Source organism: Buceros rhinoceros, unplaced genomic scaffold, assembly GCF_000710305.1.
Source record: "Buceros rhinoceros silvestris isolate BGI_N320 unplaced genomic scaffold, ASM71030v1 scaffold1295, whole genome shotgun sequence".
NCBI lineage: Eukaryota > Metazoa > Chordata > Aves > Bucerotiformes > Bucerotidae > Buceros > Buceros rhinoceros.
In genome coordinates, this window is record NW_010413255.1 from 3,460 (window position 1) to 15,691 (window position 12,232).

A 12,232-nucleotide genomic window follows, 5' to 3' on the forward strand; every position below is an offset into this window, starting at 1 on the left:
TTAACTAAAAGAAGCTTGTTGTTGTTGTTATAAAATAGAAGAAATTTTAAAAGAGAACTAAATATAATAATTGACTTATAATACCTGGTTTAAGAAACAAGAATATTTGAGGGATGAAAAAGTATAGAAGAAATGATTATTTCTTCTCTGCATCTACTGAAGAAAGTCTTACTTCATACTTTCATCTTTCATTCTTTATTACTGAATTTACGTGATATTGATGCAATCCATATTCTTTGAGTTTTTCTCCTACTCCTGCTCACTCTGTCTTTCAGAGGCATAATCTTTGATCTATGATGACAATAATTTTCACGGAATATGCAGACAGTGGCTGCAAGTGGAGAATAAGTAGCATGAGATGACGAACGCATAAGAAATAACAATCCTCTAATCATGCAAATATGGGATGCAATGGGTCAAACCACACATTAGAAAGAAATTTTGAATCTCTGAGTGCTACCTTTTACACCTGGCACTGCAGGTGCCTCTGAGAATCTAGGACTGCGTATCCAGTGCCAGGCACTCAGCACTGAATTCCAGCTGTTATCTGGCTTTTTTCTGTAGACTGGTGGCCCTACTCAGTTTTCTTTTATTCACAAGCTAATACTTTATGTCACATTAGTCTCTATTTTTAGTTCTTTGAAGAGCAAAGCGTTTCTCTCTCTCTCAGTGGTTTTTGGGAAAACCAAATATATATATATAGGTGTTCTTCTAAGCTATTTTCCTATGCTTTTAAACTATTCCAAAAGTTTTTTACTGTTCAGGGAATGTGGCAGTCTGTCAGGAAGACCAATTTAGGGTTGGATCTCCTGAAGAACTGCTCTGTTTATCTTACATGTTGTCTCTTGGAAAACTCATAGGCAGTCTTCAAATTATCAAAGGGAGGAGTTTTGTTTAATGACTTGCAAAGTGTTTCATTGGAAATCATTGGTAGAGGCAAAAAAGGATTTCAGATTATCCATATTAGCTCTGAGACCATCCCTTCTCTTCTCTGTGTGCAAGCCCTGCCTCAATGACTACGCCCACTACATTATTTAACAAGAAGGAAAGACAATCATCTTTTCAGTAGAAATGAGTGGTGGTTCTGCAGATCAAGTTCTCCTGTGCAGAAGCTGAAGAAAAAATTACATGGAAAGAAAAATTACTGTTCTGAGCCTGTAATTAAAGTTAAGTCTTTGTGCATATGCTTAGGGACCTAAAATCACGTTGTGGAGCCAAACTCATCTCTGGCTTTCCTGAAGGACTGCATGCTAGGCTTAGGAAGCACACTGCTGCTCTTGTAACAAACTGTGTGGCTTTGCATCCATACATTAACTTTTAATTTTAAAAACCATGGTAATTCTTTTGTAGGATCATGTTGACACCATGTAGGTCATCATCAAGGCTGAGTATCAAGATTAGCTGTATGGACTTCTGAGTCTTTATGTGATGGAATAACTGATAGCAATTGTAGGTTGCTCTTTCTGAGGCTAAGCAGTGTAAAAACGTAGTAGCTGATGTGCTGATACGAATAAAAAAAAAACAACAGGTGGTGAGACCATAATCTTGGGTTTCATTTCAAGCTACATTAGTGGGCACAGGTTTTTGGCTTATTATGCCCTGGAGTTGGGACTCATTCAACTTCTATCATCTCATCTTTTTGCTCTTATCTTGTTCAAATCCCGTTCCTTTCACTTAGCCTTCTCAGTAACCCTTCCTGCACTCCCATCTTACATCTTTTGAGGTTGAACAATTTCAGCCCACAAATAAAGTTGTGAAGAACTGAAAATAGTGTCTCCGTCTCGGAAGTTTCAGGTGAAGCCAACTAGGCTGTGACACCAGTCCATAGTAAAGAAAATCCCCAGCAGTAACTGAATTGCCCTTCAGCTATGTCTGCCTTAAGGGCTTTTTCTTTGATTTGTTAGTTCTGGAGAGTTCTTTTATACTTTCTTATATTAATGCTTTCTTTGGAGTATTTCTTTTAACTGTAAATTCTTAACGTAGGCTATAGCTGGCGTTGCATGCTCTGTAGCGCTTGTTTTTCTAACTTTGAAATTAAGCCTGCTGAAGACTTTGGGCTTCCTCTTTGATAGGGCTCATGCAGCCATCAGGGAATACACTGTCTTTGTGTGATGCTGTGGGATTGTGGTAATAAAGCTGAACATCAGAACTTCGAGAAGAACATTCACTGGGAAATAGTTGTTCTGTGACATACAATCATCTGACATGGTGACAGCATAGTGCAATGAAAATAACATGTCACAAGTACAATATATACCAAGTTTCTGCAGATAGATACTTGTTCCTGCTTGAAAGAACCGAAAGGCAGCAAAAAGTGACAATTTCCTCTCAGAGGAGGTTTATCTCCTTGGAGAGCTAAACAAAAGCACTAAAGCGTTGGAACTGGGAATGAATGGAGGGCTTAACACACCACCTACGGCCTTGGGCAAAGAGGCAGCAGGCTTGAATGGGGGGAGTGAAAGTTAATTTAATTCAAAAACGAGAACCACAAATCATCACTTAAATTCGGGTAGGAGAGAACAAAAGAGAGAACAGTGATATTAAATACATAAGTACACATACCTTCCCTCCACTCCACTCCTCCCCACTTGCTATGAGCCTTCACATGCGGTTGGTGTCAGAGAAGGGGGTGGGAAGGGAAAAGTGCAGTCCTTTTAACCTCTTGCATTTCAGTTCCAAGTTGAATTTTTTGGGTGGAGGCGTAGCCTCTCTCTGGGGCGTGCATTCATCGGTCCAATGGCTTCAGTGCTGCACTCAGCCTGGCTGCGAAATGTAAGAGTCACCGGCTCTCTGGGGGATGTTCTGGGTTCTTCTTTGTATTCTGGTGGAATCTTCATTCTCAGCGCTTTGTCCCTTTTTCTCCTCCCTCACCAGTGGTTACTCTCCGTGCAGAGGGACTTCTTCCCCGCTGGGGAGGGACTTCCAGGGTCTTTTTTTTCTGTCTCCCGATGCCACCTTCTTTCCACCTCCTGCCAGTAATCAACAAAGTGAAAAGTCTACCTGCCACGTGGAAGATCTTTACTGTCCCAGTTGCCAAGGTGACTGCTTCAGGAGTTCTCTCTTTTTGAACTGAAAAATGCGTACCAACAGAAACAATGTGGTCGTGTCTTTTTATAGTGGTGTTCAGAGGCATTGATTAACACAGCTTGGCTCCAGGGGCAGATGTGAAATTGGAGCCAAGGTAGCAAAACATCCTTTCATGCCTAAACAAAGGAAAGGGGAGAAAAAGCCCCCATCCTTGCCCTGGAGCCAAAATCCTAAACCACAACAAATTTAAACTAAACCTTAAACTCCTTACAGAGTTCTCAGGCATTTGCATACCCTCACGGTAGCCCTCTGGGAATTTTGATGGCCATTTGTGTAGTCTAGCTGATTTTCACAAACATATTGCCTAACAGTGGCAGGTCAGCAAAAATTATGAAAAATCATGTCAAATACCTGAAACCAGCTGCTAATAGTGAATATGGACTTTGGTTTTGGTAGACATTGTGTAAGAAATACACTGAGGAAAAACACAATTTAGTGCAGATAATGTATGGGAAGAAGGGGAGGATGTCTTGACTACACTTTTCATGAGTACATTATGCACTCAGCTCCTGTGTTGTTGTGTTTATAAATTCCATAGCAATCTTCTTGCAATATTATAAATAATGAAATAATCTTCTGAAACCGCTTTACTTGGATTTGTAGACAATACCCCTTAGCAAATACTGAGTTTATGCAGAGTTTTCAGCCTTTCAAAATGTAAATTGCAGACTGACGTTCCATGATGAGCTGTGTCACACCTTTTAAAAGTGACAAAGACTATCAGTGGAAGTAAGAACATCAGGAAAAATAAGAGAAACCACACATTTAAATTTGAAGAAGAACATATCTGACAGATGAGGGAATAAAAAGAATGGTCATCAAAGACATCTGCACCTTGACAAATGTTGGGAGAAATCCCTTGTCTTTGTTTGGACTCTCTGTAGATGCAGGTTCATTATCAAACAGTTCTGTGTGCATGACTGCCTTCATTTTCCATAGAGTAACGCTCTGCTCTTTTAGAGATGTCAGTAAGTAATAACCTTGCCTGTGGAGGGACAGAAGTGCTATCTTGTAAAATATTTTCAAATTTCTATTATTAATAGAAGATTTGTAGTTTGGCTCTTTTCAGGACTTCTTTAACTGCCTTTTTGGTGGGCTGAGGTGGGGGAAGGCGCTAAATCTGACAGTTTACTCGCTACAGTGATACGTGGCATGGAACGCTATTAAGGAGATTATGTTATCTCCTAGGAACAGAGAATGCTGCGGTCAACGGAAAATCAATTTCCAAGGGTACTACAGTAAATTTGTCTTGTAACTGGAAACTTTCTAATTGCTGCCCCAGGGGAACAGTAAGCTGAATACCAGGCAGATGGTTTCTTCTTCATTTCCGTTATTCTTTGATTCCAAATTATTTCTACCTTCCCAGTAACTTTTTGTGTTAAATGTTTGCAAACATTTTAGCACTATCATAGTTGCTCTCGCTTGTACAGTAACTTTGCTAATCAAAAGCCAGGTGTTTTTCAGCAGAGATCTAAATCTGTCCTCTTTAGATTGAGCCACTACTTCTAACTGTAGCATTAGCAATTAGTATGAAGGAGAAATTGTTTTTTATTCCATGCTGTGCAGCAGAAGGATTGTATCTTTTTTTTGTTTTTTTTCTTCAAGCAGGGGCTCAAGGAGATTTTCCCATTACATCAATTCATTGAGACTTTTGTTATTTATTCACACCATTTGAAAAGCATTCTAGCATCAAAGATACAGCCTAGTTTTTATGACTTTATTTATGATTTACAGTTAAAATTCAGTATGATGGAAAGGTCTGATGTAAATAGGTACTTTAGAAGGAAGGTAGTCCCATTTTATTCTAAGAGCTTTCAGAAATATTTGGTTGGGATGAAGTTTGTGAAGATCAGATATATTGAACATTGGCTTTGTTTGTTCTAAAAGTTTGGCAAAATGCAGGTGGTAGTCAATGAAAACTAAATTGAAAAACATGATATAAGACTAAGTCACAGAGAGATTACTGTGGTCAAGTTCCACAAAGAGCAGAAAGGCCTGCTTGGAAATACTTGGTGAAGTCAGAGCCTAAGAGGTGTGAGTACCAGTGTGAGGTGTAGTTGAATTTGGAGCCAATCGAAAAGTTTCTCAATATTGTTGCATTCTTATGAAATGTAAGCATTTTGTTTAGGAGAAAAACTTAGAGGAAGATTTTTCAGATAGAATAGAAAAAGTCAATTTTCATTTTTTTTGCAATTACACTTTGCACTTTGAAGTAGATATTTATGTATCGGTTATTCCTGACCATCAGAGGTACTCCTGATCTGATAATATACCAAGTACTTCTGAACAAACTGTGTCAGTTACTAAACTGCCTACAATACCTGCCACAAATTAGTTGCTAAAAAAAAAGCATTATCACACTAGCTAATTGTTAATTTTGGAAATGTCTAAATACCACTACTAATAATAAACTAAGTAATTAACGGTCAGATTATCATCAGTAAGTGGTTTTTTTAATCATAATTTAAAACCAGAATTATAATATTGAATACTCTGGTAAAATTAACATGAGCTGAAATATATCTGGCCCAGAATTGCTTTCATTTTTTAAAGAAAAATGTTGCTCAGTGAGAAATTGCATAGTTTTCTCTTTTGAATTTAATGGGACTTTTCCCTGTGTATGTGCTTTTAAATGGAGGGTTTCTTGTAAATGGAGATAATTATTTTCTACAAGAAACAAGTACAACTGTTATAAAATAGTTGGTAAGTGTTTTAAAATGTTCAAAGTAAACCATGCTCATATTTTATCTGCAGTGCAGCAAGTCATGGAAATGCATGGTTGCCTTTGGTGATAATTACATTAGTGTCAGGTCTGTGAAATGTTTTGAAAATTTGTGGAAAACATTCATTAGCCGTCAGAGGTGCTTTTAAATATTACAATGGGTAGCAGGTACTTGTTTTACTAGAGTACTTGGGAGTTACAGTCATATACGAGGATGCAAATTTGTTCTGCCTACGTAGACCAATACTCAAAGGCTAGACTTTGCATTAGCGGGTTAGAGTGTGGCTCCAGTTCACACATGTGGTAGCTCTGCTTGCTCTACTGACAAATCCTTGCTATGGAAAATAGGTAAATATATGCTTATAATTAAACAGATTTTTACTTGCTTTTTTGATGTGCATTTTATTTCTAGAAAACAACTTCTTTATCCCTTCTTTGGTTAAAAAAAAAGATAGTCTCTAGCTTTCAGACTTCAGGGTCTGGAATAAAGCTACATAAGCTTTGGGATGTGCAGAATGGGCAGTAGCAAACAGGCAAGCCATCTGGTCTTCTTGTGGTCCAAAATAACTTCCCAGTTTCAGTGCTTTGAAGAAGCAATACAAAATCTAACCTCTTGGCATAGGGCAGCGTGCTTGTGTATGCGTTTTCTCAACTACCGAGCCATGAATTTGCATGTTTTCTTTTTACGGAACGTGTTTAGATGAAACCAAACCAGTATGAAACACGGGTTTTAAATGAAATTCAAAAGAGAATAATAAATAAAAGCTCAATTTCTTTTTCACCTCTACACCCAAGTCTGGATTTTTCATTTAAGAAAAGTACTCATTTTGCACTTTGGAGCAGCTGCTTCAGGAAAACAGATCTTCTAAATCATATTCTTCACTCCTGATGCTCCCTTCGGATGTGTTACTTAGTATTCTGTTTACAAAGCACTCTGCAGAATGTTTGACCAAAAGTGTAGTGATTACGCACAGGAACTGCTGTTTTTTCAGGGTTTTATATGCTAATGCTTACTTGAAATTTTCATTAAGTTCTTTCATGGGAAATGTGAAACATTTCCTGTAATAAACCTTAAAACTGCTATAGGATAAATTTATTTTGATGTGAGGGTAGGGAGTATATATATCTCCTTCATCAGAGAGATAAAATTAAGAAAAAAATTAAGGTTTAAGTTGTTTCCCTAAGTGAGTTCACCTGATTGTTTATCATAAAAGTATGTAATCTGTAAATATTTTGAAGAACAATCCCCTGCAATAAAAACAAGTCAATTTGTTCAAAATCTTGTGATTTTTACACAGCATTTCTGATTTTTGGACCAGTTTTAGAATACTTCTATAATACTCTGTGTTGTAAGAAAATGGTGGCCAAGTGCTGATGAGCTGGTTCCTTAACAGTAACTGGGCAGCAGGATTTCTGGCGTGTGTCTTTGTTTTCATTTTATATCTGTATGGTGGGTAAAATGTGCCAGATTGTGATGACAACTACTTTTATTTTTCTAGAATTGACCCAAGGATCATTTCATCCTACAAGAGTCAATTAGCAAGATCTGGATAGAGTTGTTCCGAAGGGAAGACATGTCTGAGATTGACTATGAGAAGCTAGCTGAAATAGGTAGGTATTTTTATTATACTTCAAATGACATCTGTGTAGAGTTATAGGTGATTTAATGGAGCATCTTCAGTAGTGAGAGGCTTCACCGACATCATGTAATACTTGGAGCAATCCAGTATGAGTTACGGCTACTGTACTGATGTGTACCCTATTAAAGCCGTTAGGATTGAAGGTTAGTTTAATACATGCAGTTTTTATGAATTATTTGTAGATGTTCCCAGTGCAATTCTAGGCTATTGGAATATCACCATCATCACATATTGTGGCACAAATGAGAGGCATTACTCCAAACAGACAAGTATTGAATGAGTGTAGAGATTGCCTTATTGCATGTTATTTGTAAAGATGTCAGTCAAGCTGAGCAGTATGACCAAAGCTTTAGAGGCCTCATAATTTTGAAAGATCAGTGTTACTTTTTTTTTTCTTGAGTATTTAAGGATGCAAGATTGAACCCTAGAGCAAGAATCTTTCAGATCTCATTTTCTTTCCTTTTTTTTCCCCATCCACCCTTCCAACTCAGCTTCCTTTTTCCTTCCCTCATCTGAGCTCTGATTTCCCCATGTCATGCCTCTCAGGAGCAGGTGTCTGGCCTTTTTACTTCAAGGGCTTGCTTCAAAATCCATTGAAAGCAATTTTCCCCTCACCCTTGGCAAGCTCTAGATTGGTCCGCTCATGTTGTCTCCCAGCCTGGGTTAAGCAGCCATAATAGTATGAGTAGTAAGAGGTGATCTTCTGCTATAGCTCAGGGAGCAGGGCAATAACTCCTCTGTCATTTGCAGGAGAAAAATGGAGCTGAGGTCTCCCTTAGTTTGGAATAATGAATCTTCTTTTTTATTTGCGTTCATTATAAAATATTTCTAGAGGCCCAGTCCTCTTGTTCATACATTAAAAAACAAAAAAAAAAAAAAAAGGAAAAGAAAAAACCCAAATAATGGTCTTATTAGGTTAGGGTTCTTCAATAGGTATGATTACTGGTGGGACTTCATTAGTCCCTGTGAATAAGTGCAGTACAAAGGGGCGAGTGTATTTGCTTTGCTTCTCTAGTTCTTTGGCATGTCTCAAAGCCAGGTAGCTTACAAATCCTTACCCCTTCTATGTGGAAACCTATCTATTTCTATGCATAGTACAAAAAATTGTTTTACAGGAGGAGTTAGCTTCTGCCTCGCTGCACCAAAGGCTGCAGTTAACAGGCTGGTTGTTTCTCTTGTGTTTAACTTGAATATACAATTCACTTTTAATAAAGACTGTAAAGTTTCAGTGGATTATAGTGAATTGTTTGCAGCTTCTCTTCATGTCCCCACAGACTAGCATTTTCTACTTCGTTTTCTCTCTTCCCTTTGAACTTTTTGTTACTTCAGGTCATTACACTGCTGGGCATGGGGAGAAAACCCCCCCCACAACTAACAAATAAAATAGTGTTTTCCTTGTTCTGAGCTTTACCATGACTTAAATATTTTAAAAAGGATAAAACTGTGAAATTCATAGACTGCATTACGTTTGTATTATTCTTCCCAGGTCTTGGGACAAAAACATTTTTTTAAAGTAAAAGAATACTTCTCCAGTTGAAAAAAAAATTTTTTTTATATATGATACACTTTTAAAGGGTAGAAAAATTCATGTTTTGGACATAATAAGAAATGAGTTGGGTTTTTTTGTGGGTATAAAGTGATCTCTAATTGTGTATTTCTAAAAGTAGGGTTTTTTTTTTCGCCCTATAGGACTGCTAATTTATTTTCCATTAATGTGAATTCAGACATAAAGAAACATTCCAGTAGTAGACATGATCCTTACTGCTTTTGTCTTTGAGAAGCCCAGCCACTAGTGGAATTTTTCATTCTTGTGAAATGCATTTTTAGAACAAATCAAGTTAAAAATTAAAAATGAGACAATAAAGCTTTCACCATAGGATAGAAAGATACTCAGAAACTGTGAGTGGAAAGCATTCAAAAATATTTAGTAGGAGTAGTTCCTTTAATACTTATTAGCTACTGGCACATAAATCTGATTGAAATTGATACTTAATATATTCTTTCTGCCCTAGTGTGTCTTGTGTGGTGGTTGTGGCATATGAAATATGCAGATGATGAGAAGGCAGTGTTCTCGAAGTGCTTTTTAAAAGTGGCACGAATAATGTTATAGTTAAAACTGTTAATTGTACCTTATGAAAACGTGCATGATAAAAAGAGATGCATGATATACAGGGGTGGGGCACCTTATCAGAACATTTATATTTCTCTTTACATGTGCCTTTTCTTAAGTCACCAAGACACTTGTGTATTAGTGTGTCAGTTTAATGCTATTCCCATGGATTTCTAGAAAACATTAATTTGAATAGTGTAGAAGCATAAGTGACAGTAATTATCTCAGAATCTGTCCTCATTCATATATGTACTTAGGATCAACTCTTTTTGAACCTTACAACAGTTTGGAAAAAACTTGGAAAAAACCCCAAACACAAAACAAAATAAAAAATCCCTGGAACAAGATTGATTGACCTTGTGTTGTTTGTTTCAGTGCAGAGTAGATTTTAATTCTAGCATCTAGACAGAATCTACTGAAGTTGGGGGAAGGATGCCCATTGATTTCACTGGGCTTTTGAGCAGACTTTTGCACTTTGATTTGGCCTCTAGTGGGAGTATATGCCGGATGGACATTTGGCTGCTTGCCGATTGCAGGCTCTGAATGTTCAAGGATCTCAAGGATTTGGGGGGAGGTGAGATGGAGATTTGTTTACAATTTGCTACTTTTATACGAAGTAACGAGTGTAGTCTGGGAGCATTCACACAGGGTATTAATGTGGAGTAGTTGTCAACGCATGTGTTAGTGTACTGAAACTTTGACTTCTCCATTGGGCAACCTTGAAATAAAGGGCAAGAAGCTATAGATGGATGCAACAAGCTATCGATGGAGGCAACAAGCAGATTGTGGGAGTGTAGAAAATGATGAGACACCATGTTGCAGGTTAAAACTATGTGGCTGTTAAAACCAAAAGGGTTTCACGATGACAGGGTTTTGGATGGAATGTAAACCCACCCAAAACCTACGCAGAACGGAGCTTAGCGGCTCGTTATGGCTTGAATTCAAGGCTTTGTTTAGGCAAAGGAAAAACAAACGCAGGTTTAATGTAAAGGGGGTGAGAACAGAAGAGTTTTAACAGTGAAAAACCCCAAAATCAATAATTTTAAAAGTTAAACAGGACTGGAAAAGAGTGATAGATAGAGGGAGAGATTGATAAATACAGAAATAGGCATATACAAGTATAATACAGTCTCCCATCTCAACCCACATCTCCCGCTTAAAAACAAAGGACCCGCCACGCGGTCGCATCGCCCGTTGGGGGTGGGGGAGGAAAGGAATTTTTGTCCGTCACCTCACAAAGTTTTCAGTCCAAAAAAACTTCTCCTGGGGCAAACCTTCATGCAGTACTGTAGTCCTTCCTTCTCCGGGGTAGCTGGGAAAAGACTCGAGTTTACCGAGGGCAAAATTCCAAGGCTTCTTGCTCTCCCCATCTGCGGAACGGGAAGCTGACCGGACCTTCAGGGAATGCCTGCGGAGGCTCTGTGCCGAGCATCTGGAACCAGGTCGCGGTCCCTTCGCCATCGGTATTTGTCCCCTCCGTGCGGGATCTGGGGGCTTACAGCCGGTTTTACCCCGTCGCGGTCCCTTCGCCATCGGTATTTGTCCCCTCCGTGCGGGATCTGGGGGCTTACAGCCGGTTTTACCCCTCGCTCCAGGGGTGTGGAGGTACTGCGAATGCTCTTTTCTCTCTCCGATGGAAAGTTATCTCAGTCCCGGGGGCGGAAATTCCAAAGTGCCGTGGCTCGTCTGAATTCAAAAGTGCCACGCGGTTTGCCCGGAGGGGGTGTCTCGAAATGCCCCTTTTTACGCACTTACTTGCGGAGGCGCGTCTGAATGTCGCTTCCCTTGCCATGACACGTGGGAACTCTGCCGCGCTTCGGGAGAACGGAGAAGGGAAGAACAAAAGCTCACCCCGCTGCTGGCGCCGTTTTCAAACCATCACACACCACCAGCAGAATACCAAGATCACAGATTGCCAGCTGCCCAGTCATTGAGAGTTTTGTGAGCGTCACAGTAGATATTAATCTTAAGGAGGACATGAAGGTAGCTTTGAGGTATTGAAGAGTTGCTTTTCCCCCATATGAGAGAGGGTTAAGAATAAGAAACTGATCTGAAACTGCAACAAATGGTGATGATGGCCTGTGTTTTTTGGCAAACTGAGCTAAAATTCAACCATTCAATAATGTATTGGAGACAAAAGTTTTTCTCTACATTAGCATTTAAACATTCTTGCTTGCTCCTTTAGAACTGCAGAAAGATGAAGCAGAAGATACACAGTCAGAACAGGAAGAAACATTTATGTCTCCCTCACTTGAGGATCCTGAGCTAAATATCAATCACCCCTACTATGACGTTGCAAGACATGGCATCATCCAGTTAGCAGGTATGTTTGGAAAATACTATGGCTTTATCTTACTATCCGTTTGTCACATTTTTTTACCGTACTCCTCAGGGTGATGCATAAGAATGACGTTGATGCTTTCAGCCTTCATCCTGAAAAGCAGCCAAATAGCAATATAAGAACTCAGTATTTTTCTACGGGTGAATTATGACCTAAATATTTGACCTTAATCTTGCTTAAAAAACATAAGTATAGCAATATATTATAATCTAAGGCCTAACTGTGGCTGTAGCAGATCTGGACTTTATTTGCTATAAGCTCTTTTGTTTTCAGAATAGCCTGAAGTGTTGTGTAGCCACACGTAATCATTTTTCTAGTCTGCCATGGAAAGA

At 38.8% G+C, this 12,232-nt stretch overlaps 1 protein-coding gene across 1 annotated transcript in view; it reads left to right on the forward strand.

The window, feature by feature from the left end:
- The first annotated feature begins 7,383 nt into the window (after nucleotides 1–7,383).
- The window catches only part of ARHGAP8 (Rho GTPase activating protein 8), a 46,588-nt gene continuing 41,739 nt past the window's right edge, over nucleotides 7,384–12,232 (forward strand). The window contains exons 1-2 of the mRNA XM_010136649.1: nucleotides 7,384–7,420; nucleotides 11,745–11,882. Coding sequence (XP_010134951.1) covers nucleotides 7,384–7,420; nucleotides 11,745–11,882 — 175 coding nt within the window. The remainder of the gene's footprint in view (nucleotides 7,421–11,744; nucleotides 11,883–12,232) is intronic.